General features: G+C 46.0%; 1 protein-coding gene and 1 long non-coding RNA gene across 6 annotated transcripts in view; one reads left to right on the forward strand and one right to left on the reverse strand.

The window, feature by feature from the left end:
* Positions 1-17,678, forward strand: part of USP18 (ubiquitin specific peptidase 18) — a 39,793-nt gene extending 22,115 nt beyond the window's left edge. For 4 of the 5 annotated variants that reach the window (XM_053258639.1, XM_053258635.1, XM_053258637.1 and 1 more), the window contains one exon: positions 1,260-7,986. In XM_053258639.1, coding sequence (XP_053114614.1) covers positions 1,260-1,314 — 55 coding nt within the window. In that variant the 3' untranslated portion in view covers positions 1,315-7,986. Of the gene's footprint in view, positions 1-1,259; positions 7,987-17,180 lie in introns of those variants that run through there. The other variant, XM_053258640.1, reaches the window with a different exon arrangement.
* On the reverse strand, positions 14,701-24,658 carry LOC128328553 (uncharacterized). Its single transcript, XR_008309282.1, has 3 exons — positions 24,170-24,658; positions 17,171-17,364; positions 14,701-15,199 (listed from the first exon to the last, which is right to left on the reverse strand). It is a non-coding gene; the product is annotated as an uncharacterized LOC128328553 (long non-coding RNA).

Here is a 24,658-nt window from a genome sequence, read left to right on the forward strand (position 1 = left end):
AATGTGTGAGCGTCAAGGTGTACTGAGAACAGATAAGTCGGTTGTACATGGGGAGGAGGATGTTTAACCCTCTCCCTCCTCCATTGCCCCACCTAAGTCATCTCTCCCATTAGTGGTATTCAGACTGCATGTTTGCATAAGATCACAGCCTTAATAGACTAGTCCAGAAGTGGAGAAGGTCCCAAAGTAAAACAAGGCAAAGGAGAGGAGCAGGGTAAACAGCAATGCCCTTGAGTTCTCAGATTTGGTCTCCAGATGTTGATGGACTACAGCTCCCATTGTCCTCAGTCACAGTGGCCTTTGCAGTGATGGGAGTTGTAGTCTAACATCCGGGGACCCAAGTTGAGAACACCTGCCTTTGGCAATGCTGGCAGGGAGCCAGAGAAGTTCTTCTGTCTCCTCTGCAAAACGCAAGCCCTTTGAGATCTTTGGTCTTCTACGAGAAGAGGACTTTTAAAACCTGGGGGTTACCTTCCAGTCCCTACAGCAGAGCTGCTCAACTTTGGCCCCCCAGCTGTTCTTGGACTACAGTCTCCAGCCACAGTAGCAAATAGCCAGGGATTAAGGGAGCTGTAGGCCAACATCTGCAGGAGGGCTGAAGCTGAGCAGCTCTGCCCTAGAGTTAAATTTTTAATACATACAAATTTTATTTTTGTCTCTGGATTAATTATGAGCGGGGCAAACATGTGATGAAAGCAGCCATGATGGTTTATGGCTGAGGATGATGGGAGTTGTAGTTCAACAGCAGCTGGAGAGCCAAAGTTGCCTACTCCTGTGCTAGACCAAAATGTGGTCCTGGCTTTGAGACCAGTTTTCAGAGCAGTTTAGTGCTTTCCACAGATTTACCTATGCTTGCAGCAGTAAACCCTATAAAGTTCCAGTAAACCTGGAGGCACATGCTTATGACTGCCTGTGGTCCTGGGAACTATTAAGGTCTGTGTGAAGCCTCAACTTTGAAGCTTTGTGGTATTGGCAGGGATTCCCAGATATTGTTGACTACAACTCCCAGAATCCCCAGCTGCAATGGCTTTTGCATGGGGATTCTGGGAGTTGTAATCAACAACATCTGGGAATCCCTGTTAGAAGGAACACTGGTTCAGCAATGGCCTCTTCCCTCACTGAAGACTCACTGCTTCTCCCCTCCTGGTGTGCTCTTTCTTAAGCTGTCTTCTGCATGTCCTTGTCTACTCTGTAGGATAGAAACCCAAGTTCAAACTGCAGCCTGGCTGATAGTTGGGTTTGTTCTGTTCTTCCTGTAGGGGTGAAACAGCCTATCTCCTGGTCTACATGAAGAAGAATTGTGAGCAGCTTTGACAGGATTTGCAAAGATTCAGGCAACTGGAAAATGGCACCAGTTTATATCCAGTCGTCAGATTCAATTGTTTTGTGAGAGAGCTGAATTACCAGTGCAGAAGAATGAAAGTGATTGGAATAAGAACATCCATGGGAAAAGAGACTTTTTGAAAAAGATGCTCACTTCTTTCTAGGAATATGGCAGGGATGGAGAATTTTTGTGTGCATCCAGCTGCACCATGGGCCGTCTTCTCCAGAAGGTGAACTGAAACTTTACATTCACCACAACAGAATGTACAAACGGCCCTGAATTAATTCTGCAGATCTGCTTTGAAAAGGATCTTTTTTATAGACCAAGGGCAACTATCTTTGCACAGGAGGCAGGGTTAGTTCTCTGCACAAGGAGCAATATGTAGCAGTGTAGGGGGGAAAGAACTTGTGTGCCTCAAAGGGCTTTCTCTGAGCTTTGTCCAACTTTTGCTGATATCCTCTTTAAGGCACACCTTGGTTATATACCTTTTTAAAAATGCCATGCCTTCCTCCAAGGAGTCCTGGGAATTGTAGTCCAATTGTGTTAAGAGAGCCACTCTTCCACACCTCTATGGTAGTAGTTCCTAGGAATACCTGGCAAGAGGCAATGACAGCCCAGCCAGCCAATCTGCAGTGTAGAATTGCCCTTGTGCTCATTAGACTGGCCCTCTGTTCTACCTGAGTTGTGACTTCTTAAAATGAAAAATAGTCTCTTCCAGAGGATAGACAAGGAGACAAAGCAGAGTGAGGGAAAGTGTCTTATTGCTAGGGCACTATGTTCAAAAGGACACAGAAAAAGCAGAGAGTGCAGTCTTATTTATTTTATTTAACACATTTTTATACAGCCCAAAATGCAAAGTTTTCTCTGGGTGATTTACAAGACAATAAAAACAGCCAATTAAAAGATTAATACATTTCAACAATTCAAATTTAAAACTTTAAAACTATTAAAACACAATTAAAAGGATATCTAATTAAAAGCCTGGGTGAACAAATGCACCTTGACTGCCTTTTTAAAAGTTGTAAGAGATGGAGAGGCTCTTCGTTCAGCAGGAAGTGTATTCCAAAGCCTCGGTGCAGCAATGGAGAAGGCCCATCCCTGAGTAGCCACCAGACGAGCTGGTGGCAACTGCAGACGAACCTCTCCAGATGATCTCAATGGGTGGTGTGGTTCACAGCAAAGAAGACGTTCTCTTAAATACCCAGGGCCCAAGCTGTTTAGGACTTTATAGGTTATAACCAAAACCTTGTACCTTGCTTGGAAACATGTCGTCAGCCAGTGTAGATGTTTTAAGATAGGAGTGATATGGTCTCTCCAAGATGACCCAGAGATCAACCTGGCTGTCGCATTCTGGACTAACTGCAGTTTCCGGACCATGTACAAAGGCATAAGAACATAAGAATAGCCCTGCTGGATCAGGCCCAAGGCTCATCTAGTCCAGCATCCTGTTTCACACAGTGGCCCACCAGATGCCTCTGGAAGCCACAGGCAGGAGTTGAGGGCATGCCCTCTTTCCTGCTGTTACTCCCCTGCAACTGGTATTGAGTATATGCTCAATATCCTCTGCTGTGAAGACTGACGCAAAGAACACATTTAGCTTCTTTGCAACCTCCATATCCTCCTTAATAATCCCTTTCACTCCCTCATTGTCTAATGGTCCAACCGCTTCCCTGGCAGATTTCCTGCTTCTGATGTACTTAAAGAAGTTTTTGTTATTCCCCTTGATACTTCTAGCTAAATGTTCCTCAAACTCTCTTTTTGCCTCCCTTATTGTCACCTTGCATTTCTTCTGCCAGAGTCTGTATTCCTTTCTATTCTCTTCATTTGGACAGGCCTTCCCATTTTGGAAGGAAGTCTTCTTTCCTTTCATGGCTTCCTTGATGGTTATCCATGCTGGCATCCTCTTGGACTTAGTGGTACCTTTCCTCCTTTTGGGTATACAATTTAACTGGGCTTCTAGTATTGTGGTTTTGACTAAACTCCATGCATTCTGGAGTGAAGTGACTCCCCTGATTTTCCCTTTCAGCTTTCTTTTCACCATACTCCTCATTTTGGACAAGTTTCCTCTTCTCAAATTCAAAATGTCTGTGTTAGACTTCCTTGGTGATTCTCTGCCCACATGTATGCTGAATTTGGTCGCACTATGATTACTGTTTCCTAAAGGGTCGATGACACTGACACCACTCACCAGGTCCTGGGTGCCACTCAGGATTAAGTCCAAGGTCGCCTTCTCTCTGGTTGGTTCCAAGTCCAACTGTTCTAGGGCACAGTCATTCAGCGTATCTAGAAATTTGACCTCTCTGTCATTACCTGACTGTGAATTTGCCCAGTCTATGTGTGGGTAATTGAAGTCACCCATTATTACAGCCCTGCCTCTCCTTGATGCCTCCCTGATTTCTTGCTGCAACCCGCAGTTACTGTCAGCATTTTGATCCAGAGGGCGATAGCACGTCCCCACTAGCACATTTCCTTTCAGGCCTTGTATTGTCACCCACAGGGTTTCTGTGGAGGACTCCAGTCCCACCTAGGTTTTCTAGCTTGTTAGATTCTATCCCTCCTTTAACATACAGTGCTATTCCACCTCCAAGGCACCCCTCTCTGTACTTTCTATAGAGTTTATATCCAGGGATAACAGTGCCCCACTGGTTCTCACTGTTCCACAATGTTTCTGTTATGCCCACTATATCTATTTCTGTGTTAGCAACCAAGCACTCCAGCTCACCCATCTTGGCTCGGAGGCTTCTGGCATTGGCAATGGCACCTATACGCTGAATCTCTTCCCTGGTGTATGCTATCTTTCTTTTGACTTTTTGACCAGCTGGCACAGCCTTCTGTCTGCTCTTTATGTGGTTCTGCTCTGTCCCCTTCTGTTTTATCTGAATCCTTTGCACCCTCACATTTTAAAGGATGGAATTTGCCAAACCGGATACTGCCCAGCTCATGTCGGCAATTCCCCAGGCATCATTTTAAAAGCTGCTCTGCAGCCTTTTTGATTTTAAGTGCCAGCAGTCTGGTTCCATTTTGGTTCAAGTGCAGCCCGTCCCTTTTGTGCAGGCCTTGCTTGCCCCAAAATGTACCCCAGTGCCTAACAAATCTAAACCCCTCCTCCCAGCACCAATGTCTCATCCATGCATTGAAACCCCTCAGCTCTGCCTGTCTCACTGAACCTGCGCATGGAACAGGTTGCATTTCTGAGAATGCTACCTTGGGGGTCCTGGACTCGAATACGCTGCCTATCAGCCTAATTTTGGCTTCCAGGACCTCCCGACTACATTTCCCCACATCGTTGGTGCCGACGTGCACCATAACAGCTGTCTCCTCCCCAACACTGCATACGAGCCCATCCTGATGCTGCATGATGTCCAAAACCTTCACACCAGGCAGGCAAGTCACTGTGCGGTCAACATGTGGGTCATAAACCCATCTCTCTCTACCTCTAATGATAGAATCACCCACTACAAGGAGGCCCCCACCCCCCAGAGGAGGATACCCTGTGTGAGAGGATATGGGCTCATCTTCCACAGAAGGGCTCCCTTCTAAAGGAGCATTTCCCCTTTCCTCAGACTGATGACCTCCTTGCCCGAGACCTTCATTCTCCCTGACAGCAGAGGAGCTGTCAGCCCTGGAGTGGGATGCCTCTACCATGTCCCTGAAGGTCTCATCCACATGCCTCTCTGACTCTCTGAGCTTCTCCAGATCCGCCACCTTGGTCTAAAGGGAATGAATTTGTTCCCTGAGAGCCAGGAGCTCCTTGCACTGAGCACACACCCATGACTTCTGCCCATGGGGCGCAAATAGTCATACATGTGGCACTCTATGCAATACACTGGGAAGTGCCCCCTCCCCTGCTGACCTTCTGTCTTCATACTGGTTTTGTAGGCTGTTTACAGTCTTTAGAGATAGTCTATTAGAAGGATAGGTCTCAGCTGTAATGGTCAGCTATTTAACTGTCCAAACAGCCTTTCTCAGGAAAATGAGGGAGGGATTTGTACTTACCTTCTCTGCTCCACCGGGCTCCTTGTGGTAGCAGGGACTTGTTCCAGGCTCCCCTGTACACTTCTCACTAAACTCGTGCAAAACTCCAACATCCTGTTTCCTATCCCTGTTCGCTATGCTCTCAGGCCTTCACCTCTTATGTAGAGAGTAGGCTTCCAACTGAGACACAGGATATGGGTCAGAGGAATGTGGGGCTTCACACAGCCCTAGATGCCTCCACCCCCCTCCAGGCAGGGACAAACAAAAACTCTGGAGTTTGTTAGCCCTCGCAAATGCTAGCCCTGGCAAATCACACACACACACACACACACACACACACACACACACACACACACACACACGGACTTATCCCTTAAAGAGAAACCAGCCCCTTAAAATCTGCCCTATTCCTGTTAGTTAGTTTGAAGGCAGCCCCACATAGAGTTCATTGCAATAGTCAAGTCTGGAGGTGACCAGCAGATGTACTACTGTTCTGAGGTCATTTATCTCGAGAAATGGACGCAGCTGGCATATCAGCCAAAGCTGATAAAAGGCACCTCTGGCCACTGCTTCACCTGGGACACCAGGGCAAGGTTTGTGTCCAGAAGCACCCCCAGACTGCATACCTGTTCCTTCTGGGGAAGTGTGACCCCATCCAGAACAGAGAGATCAAATTCATCTCCTGAGTTTTGACCCCGCACAATAAGTTCTTCTGTCTTATCTGGATTCAGCCTCAGCTTGTTACTTCTCATCCAGCCCATCACTGCCTCCAGGCAGGCATTTAGGGATATTATGCCTTCTCCTGGTGATGTTGACATGGAGAAAAAGATTTGAGTGTCATCAGCATACTGATAACACCCTGCACCAAATCTCCTGATGATCTCTCCCAGCTGTTCCATGTAGATGTTAAAAATCGGAGACAATATGGAGCCCTGAGGGACACCATACTGAAGTTCAGTTTTTGAAGAACAACAGTCCCCGAGGGACACCATCTGGAATTTGCCTGAGAAGTAAGAGCGGAGCCTCCCACCCCCAACCCCCTTAAATGCTCCAGAAGGATACTGTGGTTGATAGTATCGGAAGCCGCTGTGAGATCCAAAAGGACCAACAGTCACACTTGCTCTGTCAATTCCTAATTGGAGATCATACATCAGGCCAACTAAAGCAGTCTCCACCCCATAGCCTGCCTGAAAGCTAGTTTGAAATGGGTCCAGATATTCCAAGCAGTTTCCTCCAAGACTGCCTGGAGCTGGGAGACCACCACACTCACAATTACTTTGCCTAGCTGTGGAAGGTTGGAGACAGGTCTGTAGTAGCTTAAATCAGAGGTATCCAATATAGGCTTCTTCAGAAGAGGTCTAATGATTGCCTTCTTAAGACAAGGAGGCTTCTTCCCCTCTCTCAGAGAAGCATTTATAATATCTACCTGGCCTTCTACAACAACCCTCCTGCCAGATAGTATAAGCCATGCCAGAACAGGTGGTAGGCCACACCATTCGAAGCAGCTTGTCCACTTCCTCAGGAGTCACAAACCACAAGCATGGGGGACTCCAATGCCCAGCCTGAGACCAAGTCTGTCAGCTTAGTTAGGGACTCTGTTGGGCAGTGGGGTGATCAGTACACCAATAGAAGTCCCAGTCTATCCCTGGTCCCCAAACTTAAGTACACACATTCTGTATGGTCAGACACTTTGACAGGGATCCTGTTAAAGGTGATGATCTTATTGACCACAGCCACTCCACATCCCCACCCATGTCCCATCACCTGCTCCTCAACAGAATACCCTGGAAGGAGAAGCTGGGACCAGACTGGGCCACCAGCCTCCGCCAACCAAGTCTCTGTGATACATATCAGGCATGGGTGTAGGGTCCATTGGACGTGGGGGGGGGGTGCAGTTGCACCTGGGCCCACAGGGTCAGAAAGGCCCCCAGAAGCCCCCCAAGACCAACCTCCCCTTGCCCATCAGTTGCCCTGCAAAACACTCGCTGGCTGGGAGTGTGGATGCTGCGGTGGCAGCAACAGTGAAATTGTCAGCAGCAGTAGCAAAGGGATATCCCTGGAATCCCACCCCTCTTTCTAGCAGCCTGCTTGAGCTGCTTCCAGGTCGCTCTCGGCATATCACAGGATGCAAGGAAGGCGGGAGCTTCAGCCGAGTGGGATGGGAAGTGGAGGGACTGTGAACTTGGTCTCTCAAGCACAGTACATCAAAAACCCTGTTCCCCATCCCATATCTGAGATCTCTGGGTTGGTTTTTTTATCGTTCCCTTTGATTAAACCACTGTGTGTGTGTGCCTGCATTTGAAAAGCTAGTCTGCTTGTGTTTTTTTCTCTCCCGCTTCCTTCCCTGGTTTGAAAATCTCTCTGTCTCTCTGCATTACAAGCTTGTAATAAAAATCCTCACCACAGCCCAACAATATACCTTCTTGTGAGGAAATTAGGCAGTAAAGGTTTTTAACGTTTCAAAAATAAGAGGGAAGAAGAAATGCTCTCAACAAAATAGATCTGTTGGTCCTGACTCCTGCCTTTTAGTTTAGCATGTGCTATTGGGTTTATATTAAGAATATTTATACTGTGTGCTGCTTTTTTTTTTAGCAACAAAGGTTTTCAAAATGGCTTTAATAGCAAAATATATGAGAAAATAGTTATTTTACAATATGTTTCTCCTTATAATAAATATTTTATTTAGCTTTGTGCGTGTAACAGTAGTTTCTATATTGTCTTTTTAATAAGCTTGTAATGGACTAAAATACCCCACCTTATTGAAAGTGGCTTCACAAATTGTTAAAATGAACATTAAGCATTTCCCCCTCTCCCACCAAAAGTCTTTTTTTTTTTTGTACACTTGCTCCATCACAGGTAAACTCAGTTTTAAAAGCCCTTTCAATGCTGACTTGTTTTTAAATGCTAAAAAATTGGGGTAGATCTATATATGAAATTCTGCTGCCCTGTTTGAAATAAAACTGGTGGCATTTCCTTCTGTATTGGATAAACACACACTAAATATAATTCATAGAAGAGATCTAGAAAAATAAGAGAAAGTAAAGAAAGAAAGATCCCTGACCTTTGGGGCCAAGGATCCATCTTTCTTTATTATTTTTCTCTGTAAATCACTTTGGAAACTTTTGTTGAAAAGCGGTATATACATATTTGTACTAGTAGCAGAAGATCAAACTGGGTGGCTTTTTTCTGCTGTGATGGGTGTAAAAAGGGCTATTTGAATTTGCTTCTGAGTTTATTATTATTAGTGTTAGTATTATTATATTATTATTAATTTATTATTATTATTTTATTTCTACTACATGCTTAGGATTGGAGTGTATGTGGCTAAAAGTCAACAGAAATATATATGTTACAGACATATAGACATATATTTTATAATGACACATATCCTGTTCTTTCTCCAAACCTTTATCCTCACAACAGTCCTGTTAGGCAGGTTTGGAAGTGTGTGTGTGTGTGTGTGTGTGATTATAAAGAATATTAAAGGTTGCCTTTTGAGTAATAAAAAAAATGTGAAAACACGCACAGCAAAATAGTCTGTCATTCATAAGTAATGGCGAAGTCCTAAAGAGGAATATCCTAATTCTGCTGCTAGGTGTAATCAGCGCCTGCCTGACAATCTGCTTTGATTAACAAGAGAGAGACACTAAACATCTGCTCCTAGAAAGAAGGATTAGTCCCCTCAAGATCTTTCCAGTTTAAGGTTCTGCTTGAATCAGGCACATCTTCAAACTTGCTTGCACAATTTGGAAATATACTGGTTATTTCTCATTTTATTCTTTAGCCTGCTTCTTGCTAGGGAGCAACAGGCTTACACGATCCTGTTGGTCATTGGGCAAGGAGAAGGAGAGGAAGGCAGTGAGAGGCCCATTTTGAAATCTTGTCCCTGGGTCCACTCTAACCTTGCCAGGTCAGCTCCTTCATCCAGAATCAAATCATAGATGGTTTCTGATTTGTTCTGGACCGACCTGACATTACAAAGGAGCAAGGTGAGGCTCTGTGTGTGGCTGGCACTGCTTCCCATGGTGAAAGAGCTGGCAGGACAGCTGGAAGGGGAAACAGCTCTTAGATTTGTGATTTCCCTTCCCCTGTAATGGCCTGCCGACCTGCCAATGTTACCTCTTCTATTCTCCCCCACCACTAGAATAACCGCCCCATAATCCATGGATACACCGCCTGCCTCCCTATCTCCAGACACACCTAGACACATTGTAAGCCAATCTCACCCAAGACTTAAAACAACAGAAGATAACATACACACCCACCACTACTACACATTATTACTACATGTAAGTTCCTGGGCCAGGGGAACTGACCCTCACCTTCAACATCCCCATTTGCTCCCCCAAAGGGGTGACCCACAGGCAGCATTCCTATATAGGACTAGTGTTGGCTAGTCTGGGCAGGTGGCACACAGGATCTGCTGACGCACCCTGGGTCCCAATCCTGCACAAACTCCCCACGAAGCAGCACTAGCCACAGCCCCACAGGTCACCCCCAAGACAGGCAGCAAGCAGGAGCAGCAGACACAGACAGCAACACCGGCTCTCACCCTGGTTTGTCTGGAAAGCAGAAGTTCTCTTCCTCTCCTGCAGGGCTTCTGGGAAACTGAGGCTTCAGGCAGCATTCCTATATAGGCCCACAGTTGACTAGTCTGGGCAGGTGGTACAAAGGAACCATTGGCTCATCTTGGGCCCCAATCCTGATACTAAAGACTATTTATGGAAGGGGGTGCAAATTTTCATTATAGCCACCCCATTATACAATAGCTTTTTCTTGGTGTGGATCAGTAAACAGAATGGCAGGTGGATGCTCTCTTACAACAAATACCTAGTAGCTTGATCCTATATAACGTTAGGTACCCTTAAGCCTATTAACTTCAGTATATGTCAGCATGCCTAGTGTTAAGGATAAGAACAGTCGTGCCCCCTTGCTCCATTGTCCACACGCCCCAGGGTGATGTAGCATGTTGCCAGGCAGAGCACAGACAAAGGTGTTGGAGATGAACTTCCAAGGCATCGACCTTTTGCACCAACTGTCCTAATGACCACTAGGGGCATTGGGAGCAGAGACAGTGAGTAAGGGTCTCCCTATCTGTCCCTACTCTATGACCCCTGAACTGACTCTGCAGCACTTCCTGTGCTGAGTCATAATCCTTCCTTTCCTCCTAGAGAGCAGATGGAAACATATCTCTCTCTCCACTATGTAGTCCTTTAGATTAGATATAGGTCTCTCCTGTCTAAATGTATTTAACCAATAAATGTTTAGTGTTTAGTCACACAAGGATCTCCATGTGTTTTCTCTAAATAGCTGCAATATCCAAAGCATCCTCTGCTACCTACTCTGTAACTGGAGTGTGTGCTCATTCCTTAGTGCTCTGCTGTTTTACCTATTGTGGGTAAAAATCAACAACCTCTAACAAAAGGTTGGCTGTACGGCCATGGACTTGGCCATGGCGTGTAGGTGGGAGGCTAAAGCAGACTGATATACTGCTCTTCAACCAAAGTTCTCAAAGCGGTTTACATAGAAAAATAAATAATACATAAATAAGGTGGTTCCCTGTTACATAAGAACATAGGAACAGCCCTGCTGGATCAGGCCCAAGGCCCATCCAGTCCAGCATCCTGTTTTGCACAGTGGCCCACCAGATGCCTCTGGAAGCCACAGGCAGGAGTTGAGGGCATGCCCTCTCTCCTGCTGTTGCTCCCCCGTTCCCCAAAGGCTCACAATATAAAAAGAAACATAAGCAACAGCCACTGGAGGGATGCTGTGCTGGGGCTGGATAGGGAACCATCTTATTTCTTAGCCGCACAAGAAAGCATGTTAATAATAAAATAAATCACGAGCCTACGTTCTTTTTGTTACCTGGTTTTGATTCCACAGAGGGGAACAGGGCAGCAATTGTTTTCCAGAAATGGCCCCTTCCAAGAGGCATTGGTTTTGTCGACTCCTGCCCCGCCAACTGGAAGTTTTTCACATGGGGCTTTTCAAGCCCTTTAACTCGCATCTCCTCCAAAATGGAGGAGGTGCATTCACATATCGGCCAGATTTACCCCGAAGTCCCTGCGAATGATCAGGGAGCAGTTCACACACAATTTGGGTTTTTCGCTGTGCTTTAAAGTGTAGCCCTGTTTATATCTGGGGTTGGGGAAAAAATCAACTATTTGTGTTGTTTTTGGGGGACAACTTTGAGTTCTCAGGAAAGCCTCCCAGTAAACTCGCGGTAAAGCCCTACTGTTTGTAAAAGTCCCTGGAAAAAGGAAACTATTTCTCGTTTTGTCTGTTTCTCTTATGATTGGGAGCCTTACCTGTCAGTCACAGAGCCGACCACATTGATCCCTCCTCTTTTGAACGATTGCACAATTCTCTCGTAATAAACAGAATGGCTGTTTTTATTGAGCACCTTCTTTTGACACAACAAGCATTGATAGGCAAAGCTTTCTGGTGCTGGTTTTGCTTGGTCTGGCACGAAATTGGATTGTTCTGTTGCCACTAGAGGGAGCTTGCAGACCGTGCCTGCTTTCCAAACTGAAATGGGCTCATACAGTATTTGGAAATCTGACTTCAGATGCCGGGAATAACTGTTTGTAGTAATTCACTGGTACTCAGAAAGGCAACCCTGAACATGTCCAGAGTAGGGTTGGAGCCTGTTCCCTGATGGCTTGGAGCATGAATTTCCAGGTAACTACTGAAAGCAATTCTGGAGATTTTAAGGGCATGATAGTGTGGAAAATATTGGAAACAAATACTGGAGAAGACCCTCTAATAATAGCTTCAGTCAGAGTTGGCAAACCTAGTCCAGAGTCAGGGGTGACTAGAACAACAGGTCTGAAGGAACAAAGAAGTGGCAAATAATGTTAGGGCTGCGAGGATTCTGCTATACGTTAAATACTTATTGAGGTACAGTCATTAATATTAGTTTATTTACCTTATTGGTGAAGCCTACTTGATGTTTTCAAACTTATTCAGAAAATGGGCCTGATTCTCCTTAGAAAAATACTGCTTTTTTTTTATTAGGCCAAACCTTTCCAATCTACTTTCCAGGTTAGTTTTCTCTTCTTGTCCAAGGCTATGTGGCAGGAAAGACTGGGGTGGGGAGGCCAGCTGAAATCCGCAGGGGAAATGATCCTGCACTCCTCTGCAAACATGGTCTCACCCAGCCCAGTTGCTGGCCAGGAAGGAAGTGAAGGGGTTGGCCTGGCTCCTGGGAGGCTGGAGGGATCTCCTGGCTGCAGTGGCTTCTGCTGCTTGTTCTGGGGTAGAGGACTAAGTGAACGAAGCTTCTTTGAGTGGAGGCCTTTCCAAAGAATTAATTCAAGCTATAACACCACGATATACTGGATGGATGGATGGATGGATGGATAGATAGATAGAGAGATATGTGTAAACCGCCCCAAACGTCCATCTCTGTCTGGGCAGCTTACAGAAACACAAAAATTAAAACAGAAATTAAAACTATGACTGTACTGTCTGAAACTTTGGTGCCAAGTGCCAGTCTGGTGGATGGGGGAGTGGAAAATGTTTTGGAAGGAGCACCCCTCCTTGCTACCCCTTAGAATCATCCCTGTCCAGAGGGTGCTCTCGTATTGACCAAGATTTCAATAATCTTTAATAACTACTTAGAGCAGGTATCTATTTTGTAAAGGTACCTATCCTTTGTAAAGTGCCATATACATGGATGGCGCTAAATTAATTAATTAATTATAACTCCTCGGTGATCAGGTCCAGTGGCTATAGACATATCTGTACACCAAACTTCTAGTTTTATATGAGATGAGCTGTAGTTTGGGGAAGGTGCTGAGAGTTCTCCGGTAGAGACCCCAGCTCTCCTTGTCAGTGGCATAAGAAGCCCTGTCGCATCCCAGGGCCCGCCCACTTGCCACCACTCACCCAGTGTAAAGCCCCCCCCCATTTCCATGTGGGGGTTAGTGCTGGTCCCCTTGGCATGGACCCCTGCTTTGTAGCGCCCTCCTGAGGCCTCCTACAGCCACCACCTCCTCCTCCACCCTTGTTTCTCCTCCTCCTCCTCCTGCTGTCACTATTTCCTAGCTGGCTCTTCTGGAAGTGCAGAGGTGGAAGGACATTTTCTCACCTCTTTTTACCATGCTGTTTTTCACACAAGGCTTTTAGCTCACATCTCCTCCAGAATGGAGGGTGCTATGCGTTCACATATCGGCCAGATTTACCTTGACGTCCCTGTGAGCTACTGGGGAGCACGTCACACACGGGTTTTTAATTGCACGTTAGAGTGTAGCCTGATTTATATCCAGGGTAAAAAAAAATCCACTTTTTGCATCCGTTTTTTGGGGGAACCTCAAACTCGCAGTAAAACCTCACAATAAAGCCTGCTGTGTGACAAACACCTCGGTAAAGAGTTAGCACTGGTTGCTCCCTTTGCACCTGCACAGACTTGATTGCAAATGATTGGAAATGTGCCAGAACATTACATGCCCCACCCCATCTATAGTTCCCAGCAGTGGCAGCACTAGAAAAAAAAAATTGAGGGACCCAGAAGGGTGTTTGGCCTCCCCACCTCTCCTCCTAGTCCTTAACTGTCCAGAAGGGGGTGGGTGGGTGAGGATGCTGTGCTTGACTCTACTACGACTACTATCTATATACTGCTTTTCAACAAAGTTTCCAAAGCGGTTTACATAGAAAAATAAAGATTAAAGAATTAGATTACAGATCTGGTGATCTCTACAGTGCTGTGAAATGTCTCCTTCTCTTGTAGCATCACCAGCCCCCAGCACAACCCACAACACAAGCAAGACTTCAGATTATATGAAGGAAGGAAGATACTACATTAGGAAGATACTACATTAAGGAAGATACTACATTAGCAGGAACAATACAGAACCAGTTACTACATGCTGCAACATTAATCTGAGTTACATTTTTAAAAAACATGTTGCAGTTTTTCTCCTGTGTGATCTGTTCTTCAGTTCACAATAGGCTGTCATTATTAACCAAACAGGGGAGAACATCAAGGCTGGGCATGGTGTATGAAGGAGTATAAAGTTGGACTACCTGCAAGACAGTAAGCCAGTTCACATGATCGTAAATAGGGTAAGAGGACAAGCACCCTACCCAGCTTTGGGAGATGTGCATGCTCCCGATTTTCGATTGTGTGCTTGTAAAAACCTAGGTAGGATGAAGGAGAAGCGATTGTCTGTGAACTTCAAGCTGGGTAGGATGGCTTTTCCTCCTACCACATTAAAATGCTGGGTACAGCTCATGGGTAGGATACTGCCATCCTACCCAGCTTGAGGCTCACAGATGATCACTTCCCCCTTCTTCTACCTAGGTTTTGACAAGCAAACAATTGAAAACCGGGAGTGTACACAGCTCTCGAAGCTGGGTAGGATGTGGGTTCCTTCCTATCTAGGATTGTGTGAACTGGCTTAGTCTCTATGGTACTGGAAGATAGCAGTTGTGCACATTGTATTTTCAACACATCGCATCTGCTTACACAACCAACTAACACACATCACAGGACTGCACGCTCCTGACATTTAGTTTGATCAATATCACATGCTCAGACAAAAGTACTGCACATGTTGAAGTGATTACACAACCACCCAAGGGGAGGGGGGGTAAATATTGAACAACGTATCTTATTGCGGCTGCGCGTTTGCATCCTTATAGCTTCAAGCAGCTTTTTCTGGTCAACGACTTTCCTGCTTGGTCATGCAACAGTTCTCAGACCAGATCCATAATAAATAAGCTTTATGCAAGAGCTTGCATGAACAAAATCCACAAATGGCAGTCACATGTCACCTGGTTAACAACGGGTTTATATTTCAGTCCTGGTTTGTTTAGGATCATTTCGAGTAGTTTGCGGTTGAAGTTGGACCCTCCAATTGATTTCACCAAACATGCATCCTTGTATGCCTCCATTGCCTGGGAAAGAAAATACGGCATAGTGTGTAACTCGTATAACATGGGGTGCAGCTGGGGTGTGTGCGCATTTCAGACTGGGATTTCCAGCAGCCAGTGTCCACTGCCACTCCTGTTACACCTCCCATGTTTTGGCACTTCAGCAGGTCAGGCGGATTAGACTTTGTGGGGTGTGGGCACACTCTGGCTGCAATGATGAGCTGAGCACTGTGCTAGGACCCACCCTGAATCGGATCCAGAGGAAACTCTCTAGGAGGATGAGCATGCCCCAGCCAAGTCCCCTTGCCCTGCGAAAAATCCCCTAGATCTGACAGACCCTGAGCAGCTAATGCTTGTTGGTTCTCCTGCCATCACTTCTGTCCTGCCTTATTCTGAGTCAGACCATTGGTCCATCTAGCTCAGTACTGCACAGACTGGCAGCGGCTTCTCCAAGGTTGCAGGCAGGAGTCTCTCTTGGCCCTATTAGGAGATGCCAGGGATGGAACTTGGAGCCGTCTGCATGCAAGCAGGCAGGTGCGCTACCCAGAGTGGCCCCATCCCCTGAGGGGAATATCTTACAATGCTCACACATGGAGTCTCCCATTCATATGCAACCATGGTGGACCCTGCTTAGCAAAAGAGACAATTCATGCTTGCTACCACCAGAACAAGTGGCACAGTGGGAAAATGCTTGACTAACATGCAGAATGTAGCCCGTTTGAATCTCCGCTGCTACTATATCAGGCAGCAGCAATATAGGAAGATGCTGAAAGGCATCATCTCATACTACGTGGGAGGAGGCAGTGGTTAACCCCTCCTGTATTCTATTAAAGAAAACCACAGAGTCGAAATCGACTTAACAGGACACTTTACCTTTACCTTACCACTAGACCAGCTCTCCCTCACAGAATGCCCTCCATTGCTCCCAGGACGCCAGGATCAGAAGTGATGCCATTCCAGAGTCTGTCTCCAACACTGGGGGCAAAGTGCTTGCCTGGCTGCTCAGAGCCTCCCAATGGACCAACTCATGAGGAGGAGAGGCTAACTCCTCAGACGCCTATTTGGGATCATGACCAGCTTCAGATTCAGGACGGGTGTAGCTCCTGCCTCCTACATAACCCCTCCATTTGCAACCAGCTTTTACTGGTTCAGCTGCTCTTGCTTTCAGCTCTTGCCTTCAGCCGCAAGACCTGGCTGTGGACACACTGGGCTGGTCCTCACAGTGCAATGTGATTTGAAGGAGTGGCCAGCCAGGATTCTGGAGCCCTGCATACTCCTGAAAATGGATCTTGTGGGCAGGGAGAAAGCTGGTCAATGGACCAGGAAGTGATCATGTGCAAGCCAAGCAGGCAGACCATCTGCTCCATCCAACACCCAATTAGATGACCAATGTCTGCTGCCTGCTCTGATCGACCAGATTTGCTGCTCGCACATTATCCATTCCCAGTCTCCCAAATGGCTTTTCCCCCACCCACACAATCCATTTTCAGGAATGCACATGGCTCCAAAATCCTAGCTGGCCACTCCTCCAGCTTACATTGTGACATGAGAACCAACCTGCTATTATTTAACCCCGAACCTGGATGTGGCTTACTGTAACATGCTCTTTGTGGGGCTGTCTGTCCTCATGTGTAGTCCGGAAACTACAGCTGGTTCAGAATGCAGCAGCCAGGTTGGTCTCTGGGTCATCTCGGAGAGACCATATTACTCCTGTATTGAAAGATCTACGCTGGCTGACGATAAGTTTCCAAGAAAAATACAAGGTGCTGTTTATAACCTATAAAGCCCTAAATGGCTTGGGCCCTGGGTATTTAAGAGAACATCTTCTTCGTTATGAACCCCACCGCCCATTGAGATCATCAGGAGAGGTCTGTCTACAGTTGCCACTGACTCGTCTGGTGGTTACTCGGGGACAGGCCTTCTCTGCTGCTGAAATATAACTTCCCTGACACAAAGTCTGACTAAACAAACTTTTCCCTTTTCCCTTGAACTCACCAAACTCCAGATGAGAATTCAAGCTTCCTGCTGTCCTGTCTCTCAAGGATCTGCAGAGTTATTTTTCCTGCAGTCAACGTCCATGGCCATATGTCCTCCTGTGCACCTCCAGCCTAGCCTTTTCTCTCTAACAAATATTTTTGATTGTTGATACTTATTTTGATGAAGTAAATACTGTCTGGAGGGAGCACCACCTATCATACAAAAAAATAAACTCTATGTCAACTTGCTCATCCTGCAATCTCTTTAGCCAATATTACACCTCCTGGCAGAAATCTGTATTTTGGGTTCATTGTTGGCTTTCAGGAGAGCTGTTTGGCCTGGCCTTCCAGGGTTTTAAAACTGCTTTAAATGTTTTAATTGTTAATGGTTTTATGTTCTTTTTAAATTCTATAATGATTGTTTTTAAAAGGATTGATTTGTGTGTGTTGTTTTTGTTGTGGTGCACCGCCCAGAGCAGTTTGGATTGGGTGGTATATAAATGTAATAAACAAACAAACAAACTTCACACATTTTAGTGACCCTTTATTTGACGTTGGTGGCAATAGTTAAACAATTTAAAGATGGTGGCAATAGTTAAACAATCTACTGTGCAATTTCTATTAAATTTGTTATATTCTTTGTCACTATGAGCCCTGAAGGTTAAAGTGGCTGCTGCCTATAAAATAATTAAAATAGAATAAATAACTCCCTGTTGTTTTAGTTTTGTTTATCTAAATCTGAATTCATCCTTGCCTTCTTGAAGATGGATAAACATTTGATAAAGTAAATGGAAGCAAGTAAAAGCAGAACATTTAAAACTAGGCAATAATTAATGTCGCTTTGATCATGTACAATGCATAAGTGATAACAAACATGCTGGAAATTTCTGATGAGATGCAATCCAGTGCAGTTTAGTCAGGGGGGCTGGCTTGAATAACTCAGAAGGGGAAAGGCAGCAAGGAAGGAAGGAGCCAGGCAGCAGCAGAAATTTAAAGACAAACGTTTGATAAAGTTAATGGCAACATGTAAGAACAAGACATTTAAAATTAGCCAATAATTAATGTGACCTTGATAATATAAACAATGCATAAATGATAAAAATATTGGGAAATGATGATATCACTTTACCCACTTAGGAACATAGGAAACTGCCATATACTGAGTCAGACCATTGGTCTATCTAGCTCAGTATTGTCTTCACAGACTGGCAGCGGCTTCTCCAAAGTTGCAGGCAGGAATCTCTCTCAGCCCTATCTTGGAGAAGCAGCCAGGGAGGGAACTTGGAACCTTCTGCTCTTCCCAGAGCGGCTTCATCCTCTGAGGGGAATCTCTTGCAGTGCTCACAGATCAAGTCTCCCATTCATTATGCAACCAGGGCAGACCCTGCTTAGCTATGGGGACAAGTCATGCTTGCTACCACGAGACCAGCTCTCCTCAACCCTGGCCTGTGCAATTCAGTAAGGGGAGCTGGCTATGAAAAATCAGAGGGGAGAAGGAAGGAAAAAGGCCAGGGTCCAGTAGATCAACCCTGGCAAATACAGACTCTCTGGCCACTCCTGCCAGAAGGTTACTCAGAGAAGCCAAGCTTAGCTTTTCCTGCCTGTGGGGGTTTGAAGGATCGCAATGCATTGCCAAGTAAGGCTCCTGTTGCAGTCACAGCAGGAGAGCTGGGGAAGAGCCAACAACAGCCCGGGGAGAAGAAATACTTAGAGAATGTGCTCCAGGCTTTAAAAATAGGGCTTCTACCCCAAACATCCTTCGGGAGAGAGTGTGTGCGTTCACACAGCAGCCAACTTACCCTGAATTCCCTTCGAGTTCCTTGGGCCCACTCTACACACAAATCGGGCTTTGTCTTGTGAATTCTAGCTTATCTCGAGTTGTTTTTGAGTTTTAAAAATTCTGGTTTTATGCTACTTTTTCTGAAAACTCCAGAACAAATAGGGGAAGGCACTGACGAAGAATCATTAGCATGATAAGAGAGATACTCTCTTTAGGAATGCAGATGTAACTCTTTAGAAATCTCCCCCCCCCACCCCTATTGGCTAGAAGGAAAACAAGGAGGCATGTGCTGTGAACTTGCACCAAAACAAAACCCGAGAGCAGAGGGGAGGGGCTGCTTCCCTCAATGCCACGAGTGTGATTCGAAGTGGCTTTACTCAGCAAAACCCTTCACAGCTGAGGGACATAATAATCTGTTCCACAAGATATGCTTTTTTAGCAACAGAGTTCTCAAAATGGCTTAAATGCTAACTTGCTAACTTAATGCTAACTTAAATGCCCCTGCTAACTTGGCAAAGAGGCATCTTTTAATGTGGTGATTCTCTTTATTTAGCAGGGGGAGAGTAACTGGCCCTATCTAGGGGTGATTATTTCAAAGGATCTAAAGCAATTAAGGAAAATGAATATAAACCCTCTTTATAGGAAGCCAAGCAGCACTGGAATCGGCTCCAGGCCTCAATGGTAACACAGCACATGTGGAAACCCATGCATATGGCCTTGATGAGGATGGCCCTCACTGGATCCAGTCCTGGGAGCTTTCCAGTTTAGACCCTGCAACGGGGTTATGTCGTATCTTGGAAGTGTGCTTCCATACTTCCTGTGTTGTGACACCACAGTCCCTACACGGATAGCAGGGTGCTGTTCACATTTCCAAAGTCTTGTTTCGAATTTAATCGCTGCGATATAGAGCTAGGACATCATATATCCAGAGTTAGATTCCGCGAGACTGCTCCCCCTGCTGTTTGCATTTCGAATGCGACTTGCCTGAATGGAGGCATTTTGCTGCTGTTGAGCAGGTAGTTTGGAAAGGGCTCGGGACCTCCTCAGTGTCCCAGAAGATAACCCCGAGGAGACAGGACCAGAACCAGATCTAGCCCCAGGTTTCAACATCAGTGGGAGCTCCAAGGATAGGGCCCCCTGTGCCTGTGGAGTCAGAACTCCTGAGATGACACTTTCAGAGCCCAAGCCCCTGTGGGGAACTGGCCTCTCATCCTCTATATCCCTCTCCCCCATTTCTGTGTGTCAGCGCTGGCATCAGATGAGGCAGGATGAACTAGAGAAGAGGAGTAGCTGCCAGGCTTCAAGTAGGTTTCTCCTTCAGCAGGGAGTCGGAGCCTAGCAGGGGCAGACTGGGCGCAGGGGTATTTCAAGGCTCAGTCTGCCTCTGCCTGCTGATGGGTCAACATGTCCCATGGATCTGTCCATGGTTCTATCTGAGCAACTGCCTGAACCTTGTCGTCTTGCCCGAACTGTGCCTTGTAGCCTGCCTTGCTTGACTGCCTTCATTGATCACCAAACTCTGAGGACTCTATGGTGCCGTATGGGACAGGACAGGAGAGATGTGTTGGATTCACTGGCTGACATCCAGATTAAATTACTCCTAATAGTGTATTGAAATTAAGTATTCCTTTAGAACAAGAGTTCCCAACCTGTGGTATTCCTGATGTTGCTGAACTACAACTCCCACCATCCTCAACCACAATAAATTGTAGTGGGGGATGATGAGAGTTGTAGTTCAGCAGCATCTGGAGTAGCACAGGTTGGGAACCCCTGCTTTAGAGTAACTCCTGAGTCACTTAGTCTGAGTCAATTCCCTGGGAGCAGTACCATTAACAGCCTTTTTGCTCAGTTAGCAGGGGTTAGGAGACTTATGCCTGGTCACATGCTTATTTGAATCCAGGGTTAATGCAGTTAGCTGACAGAATAATCGTGTGAATTTGTGCCAAGGCAAGAATCTCAGATTAATCCTGGGCTATAAACCGACCTCGTTAATCTTATATTTGAACTTGGTTTGCTGATGTCATGATGATCTTAGATATGTGGGTTGCATGAACCAAAACTCTCACCAATCCCAGTTACATGCACACCACCCCAGGGGCATAGCAAGGTTGGAGTGGGCCCAGAGACAAGATTTTAAAATGCCCCCCCTCTCACTGAAGCTCAGCTCATGAAGTAAAGAAATCTTAAATGAGGCTGAATAGTGGTAACAAAAAGCATAGTGTATATGTATATGTATATGTATATGTATATGTATATGTATATGTATATGTATATGTATATGTATATGTATATGTATATGTGTGTACACACACACACACACACACACTCCTATGTGCCACAAGAGAACATCATCCTAAATTATTTTTTTAAAGGTTTTGTAAATTGTGGATGATGCAAGTCATTTAATGGTACTAGAGAAAGACATGCAGTTCTGTATAGCTCCGGGTCTTAACACTCATATCAGTTTTGGAGGATGAATACAACTGAAGGAAGCCCGGGCGGTTGCGTGGCTAGGGGAGTCAGGCATGTGACTTGCCTCTGGGGCCCCCCCAATGCAGTGGGCCCCCAGACAACTGTCTCCCCTTGCCCTATTATAGTTATGCCCCTGCACCACCCATAGATACCCATGGCTAGAGCAGCCCCCAGCTACCGATGTTCTAGCCACATACACTCCATGGCCCTACATCCTGAATATCTTCCTCTCCATTCTGTCTGGCAACAAGCCTCACCAGCACCGCCCAGCAGTGCCTGCCAAACCACTCTCTTCTCTTAAAGCCATGCCACAACCTGCCATGGCCAGCAACTCAGGGAAATCGGTTCCAGAGTCCACTGGCACTGCAGTGCCCTGCTGTCATGTACTGGCCAAAGGCACCCACCATGCCCCCTCCCCACTCCACTTTGTTCTCCTTCCTAGATTTGTCACATGGTTGATCCTATCAAGTCAGGGACCACACAGTCAATGGAATGTTGCAGTGCTACGTAGCCAATGAGATTTGTTTCTATTCTGGTGGCATTGATAAGGCTACCAGGACAGATGCATCCAAAAAAACCTGAGATTTCTGAGGCAGGGCCTGGTGATGTCACAAAACTGTCAAACCCTTGAAACTATGGTTCTTGTTTCCTAGGGACAACCACCCCATGCTCCCACACTGCGTGCACACAAGCACTGCTCCTGGGCAGTGGCATGGCCAGCACCCCACAGTTGCCTCCTGCTGTTGACAGCCACCCACTTAAGCATGTAACCAGCACCCACAAAAAAGAGGGGGAATGCACAGTACATACCACCCAGGAGCCTTCACAGTCTTGGGCTCAGCACCAAGTGGCACAGCCAGCACCACCACTTCAGTATCCCCTCTCCCCTCTCCAAAACACCACTCTAAGTCACTAGACAGGCACGTCCCTTCAAGGAACACAGTTCCACAAGCAACAGCAACATCCTGGGAATGAGTCTTCACCTTATCGCTCCCACTCTTCCCATGGAATGAGCGACGCAGATTACAGCCACAGGAAGACAAGTCCCCACAGGAGACCCCAGCCCTTGTGCATATTTTCCAAGTCTGAGTATATATCATTTCATCTAGCTCCAGCAAAACTATTTGCCTTGACTCCGCTCTGTCTCTTCATTAAACACTCCTCATTAATAGAGGAATGCAGCCCCTTGGACTGTTGAAAGAAAACAGTCTGTAGGAGCAAAGGTTATTTCCCAAATTTTATTGACCTTTCCAGGCTAGAAAATGTCTTCACTATGGCTTAAATCAAACGTTTCAAGCAAGCAGGATGCCAATCTTTCCTCCCAAATAAAAACAGGTCACATTACAAACCTATATACCTTAGGAGCCCACCCTCAGGATGTAGATGGCCAACATACTGTACAGTCTACCATCCTTTTAAGCCAAATGCATCCATGCTAAAGCTTTCTACTGAAAAGCACTCTACTGCTGATTGCAAACACACAGAACCACCATGGCTCCTAAGGACAGAGTCATCATTGTAGCAACACAGGTGCTGTTGGGAATCATGGGGACTTTGTCGCTGGAGCAATGGCACTGTGCTTAGGAGCTGTAGTAATCAGTCGCCCCTCCCTCTAAATAGTCAACCAGACGTGAACCCTGTCCTGACTGAAAGGCTGGTGTACTCCAGGACTCAGCCAATCAACACACCAGGTGTGTGGGACCTAGAGAGCCAATGGCAAGAAGAGGAGAGTTTCTTTGTTAGAAGAAGCTGGCTGGAGGTGCGGAGGAGGACATGTGGCCAAGGCCATGCAGCCAGGAGGACTGGCTTCAGGAAAATGTCTCTGCAGGTCCTGGGAAGTCAGGAGGACAGGAAGCTTGAGTCTTCAACCAGAATTTAATGAGTTCAAGAGAAGGAAGCCTGGGCTTTGGCTTCGGGGAGTTAGTCTAGGGAAAATTTCATTTAGTCAGACTTGGTGTTAGACCTTCAGTTTCTTTTGTGTGCATTTTGTGTGCATTTTGTATATCCCTGATACTATTCTATTATTGTTTACCTGTAACATAATCAAACTAAGAAACACTAGCCAGTGCTCAATATACCTAGGGCTTTTCAAAAGACTCTGTAAGCATTTAAATGTCCTCTTGCATTTTCCTACATACCTGTTCTTTGCAACTGGGTAACCATGATTTTTAAATTGTGCTGCCCCAACATCATCTGGGGTGCTTTTTGAAGTATTCTTGTAACCTACTGTGTATTTTTACCTGTAACTAAAAGCTGAGAAAGCCTCAGACGGAAGCAGTTTGTAGCATTTGAATAAAACTGTTTTTTCTTTTTGTTCTTTCTTTTACTAGCCTCTCCCAGTGGGTTTTTAACTCAGGAAAAGGGGGGGGACTGAAAGGGTTTTGTTTTTTTTTACTCTGGTGTAAACATGCTTTAAGCAGTCAGGAGCTATCAGTTTTCTCACCACATGTAGGCTTGCACGTGGAAGGTTTTTTGCACTATTCCAATCAGGGCTGTCCTTAGAGAGCCATGGTGGGGTGCGGGGCCCGGGGCAAATCAGCCAGTGCAGGCCCCCCCTTCCAGTTAATTCTCATGTGGATTATAAGAGCGGGGCCCAGGGTTGCCATGCCTTAAGGACAGCCCTGTTTCCAATAGAAAAAGAAAGTTTCCATGGGATTCCACCCCAAACCCAGCGGGGTTTAAGCTCTGTCGATAAGCAGGTGGCAGTGGCAGCCTTTTGAACCTACCAAAAAAAAAATCACAGAAAAGTTTTAGGAGAAACCTTACCAGAAAGCTCAGTTGGGATGATTTGGCAGTTTTTGGCAGTTTTCTTTGATTTGGCAGTTTTTGGCAGTTTTCTTCCCCTCACGTGAGCTTGCTCCGAGACAAAAGGCTTTTAATCCACTACAGGAGCCTTGGAGACTGTGTTTTTGCAAGCTGGGGTAGAAGTTGCTCTCCCCATGATAGAAGAGATTCACCACTTTTACTCAGCAGGGGTAAGTGTGGAAATGTTGCTCTAATATGTCCAGCCAGTAGGTGGCACTAGCATTTGCTAGTTGTGATCCTCATTGGAGGCAGAGTCCCTCCCTTCTTCCTGCCTGTACTTCTCATTGAATTTGTCTCTTCCTTTTACACAATAAAGTAGTCTTAGGCTATAATGGCTGCCTTCCTCTGTGCTCTCATGACAGGGTAGCTGCTAACTGAGTAAAGTTAGCTAACCGCTAGCTTCTCACTGCCGCCGCCACCACCTGAAGGAAGCAAGGTGCACCTGCCAGG

This window comes from Hemicordylus capensis, chromosome 5 (assembly GCF_027244095.1).
Source record: "Hemicordylus capensis ecotype Gifberg chromosome 5, rHemCap1.1.pri, whole genome shotgun sequence".
In the NCBI taxonomy this organism is placed as follows: Eukaryota; Metazoa; Chordata; class Lepidosauria; order Squamata; family Cordylidae; genus Hemicordylus; species Hemicordylus capensis.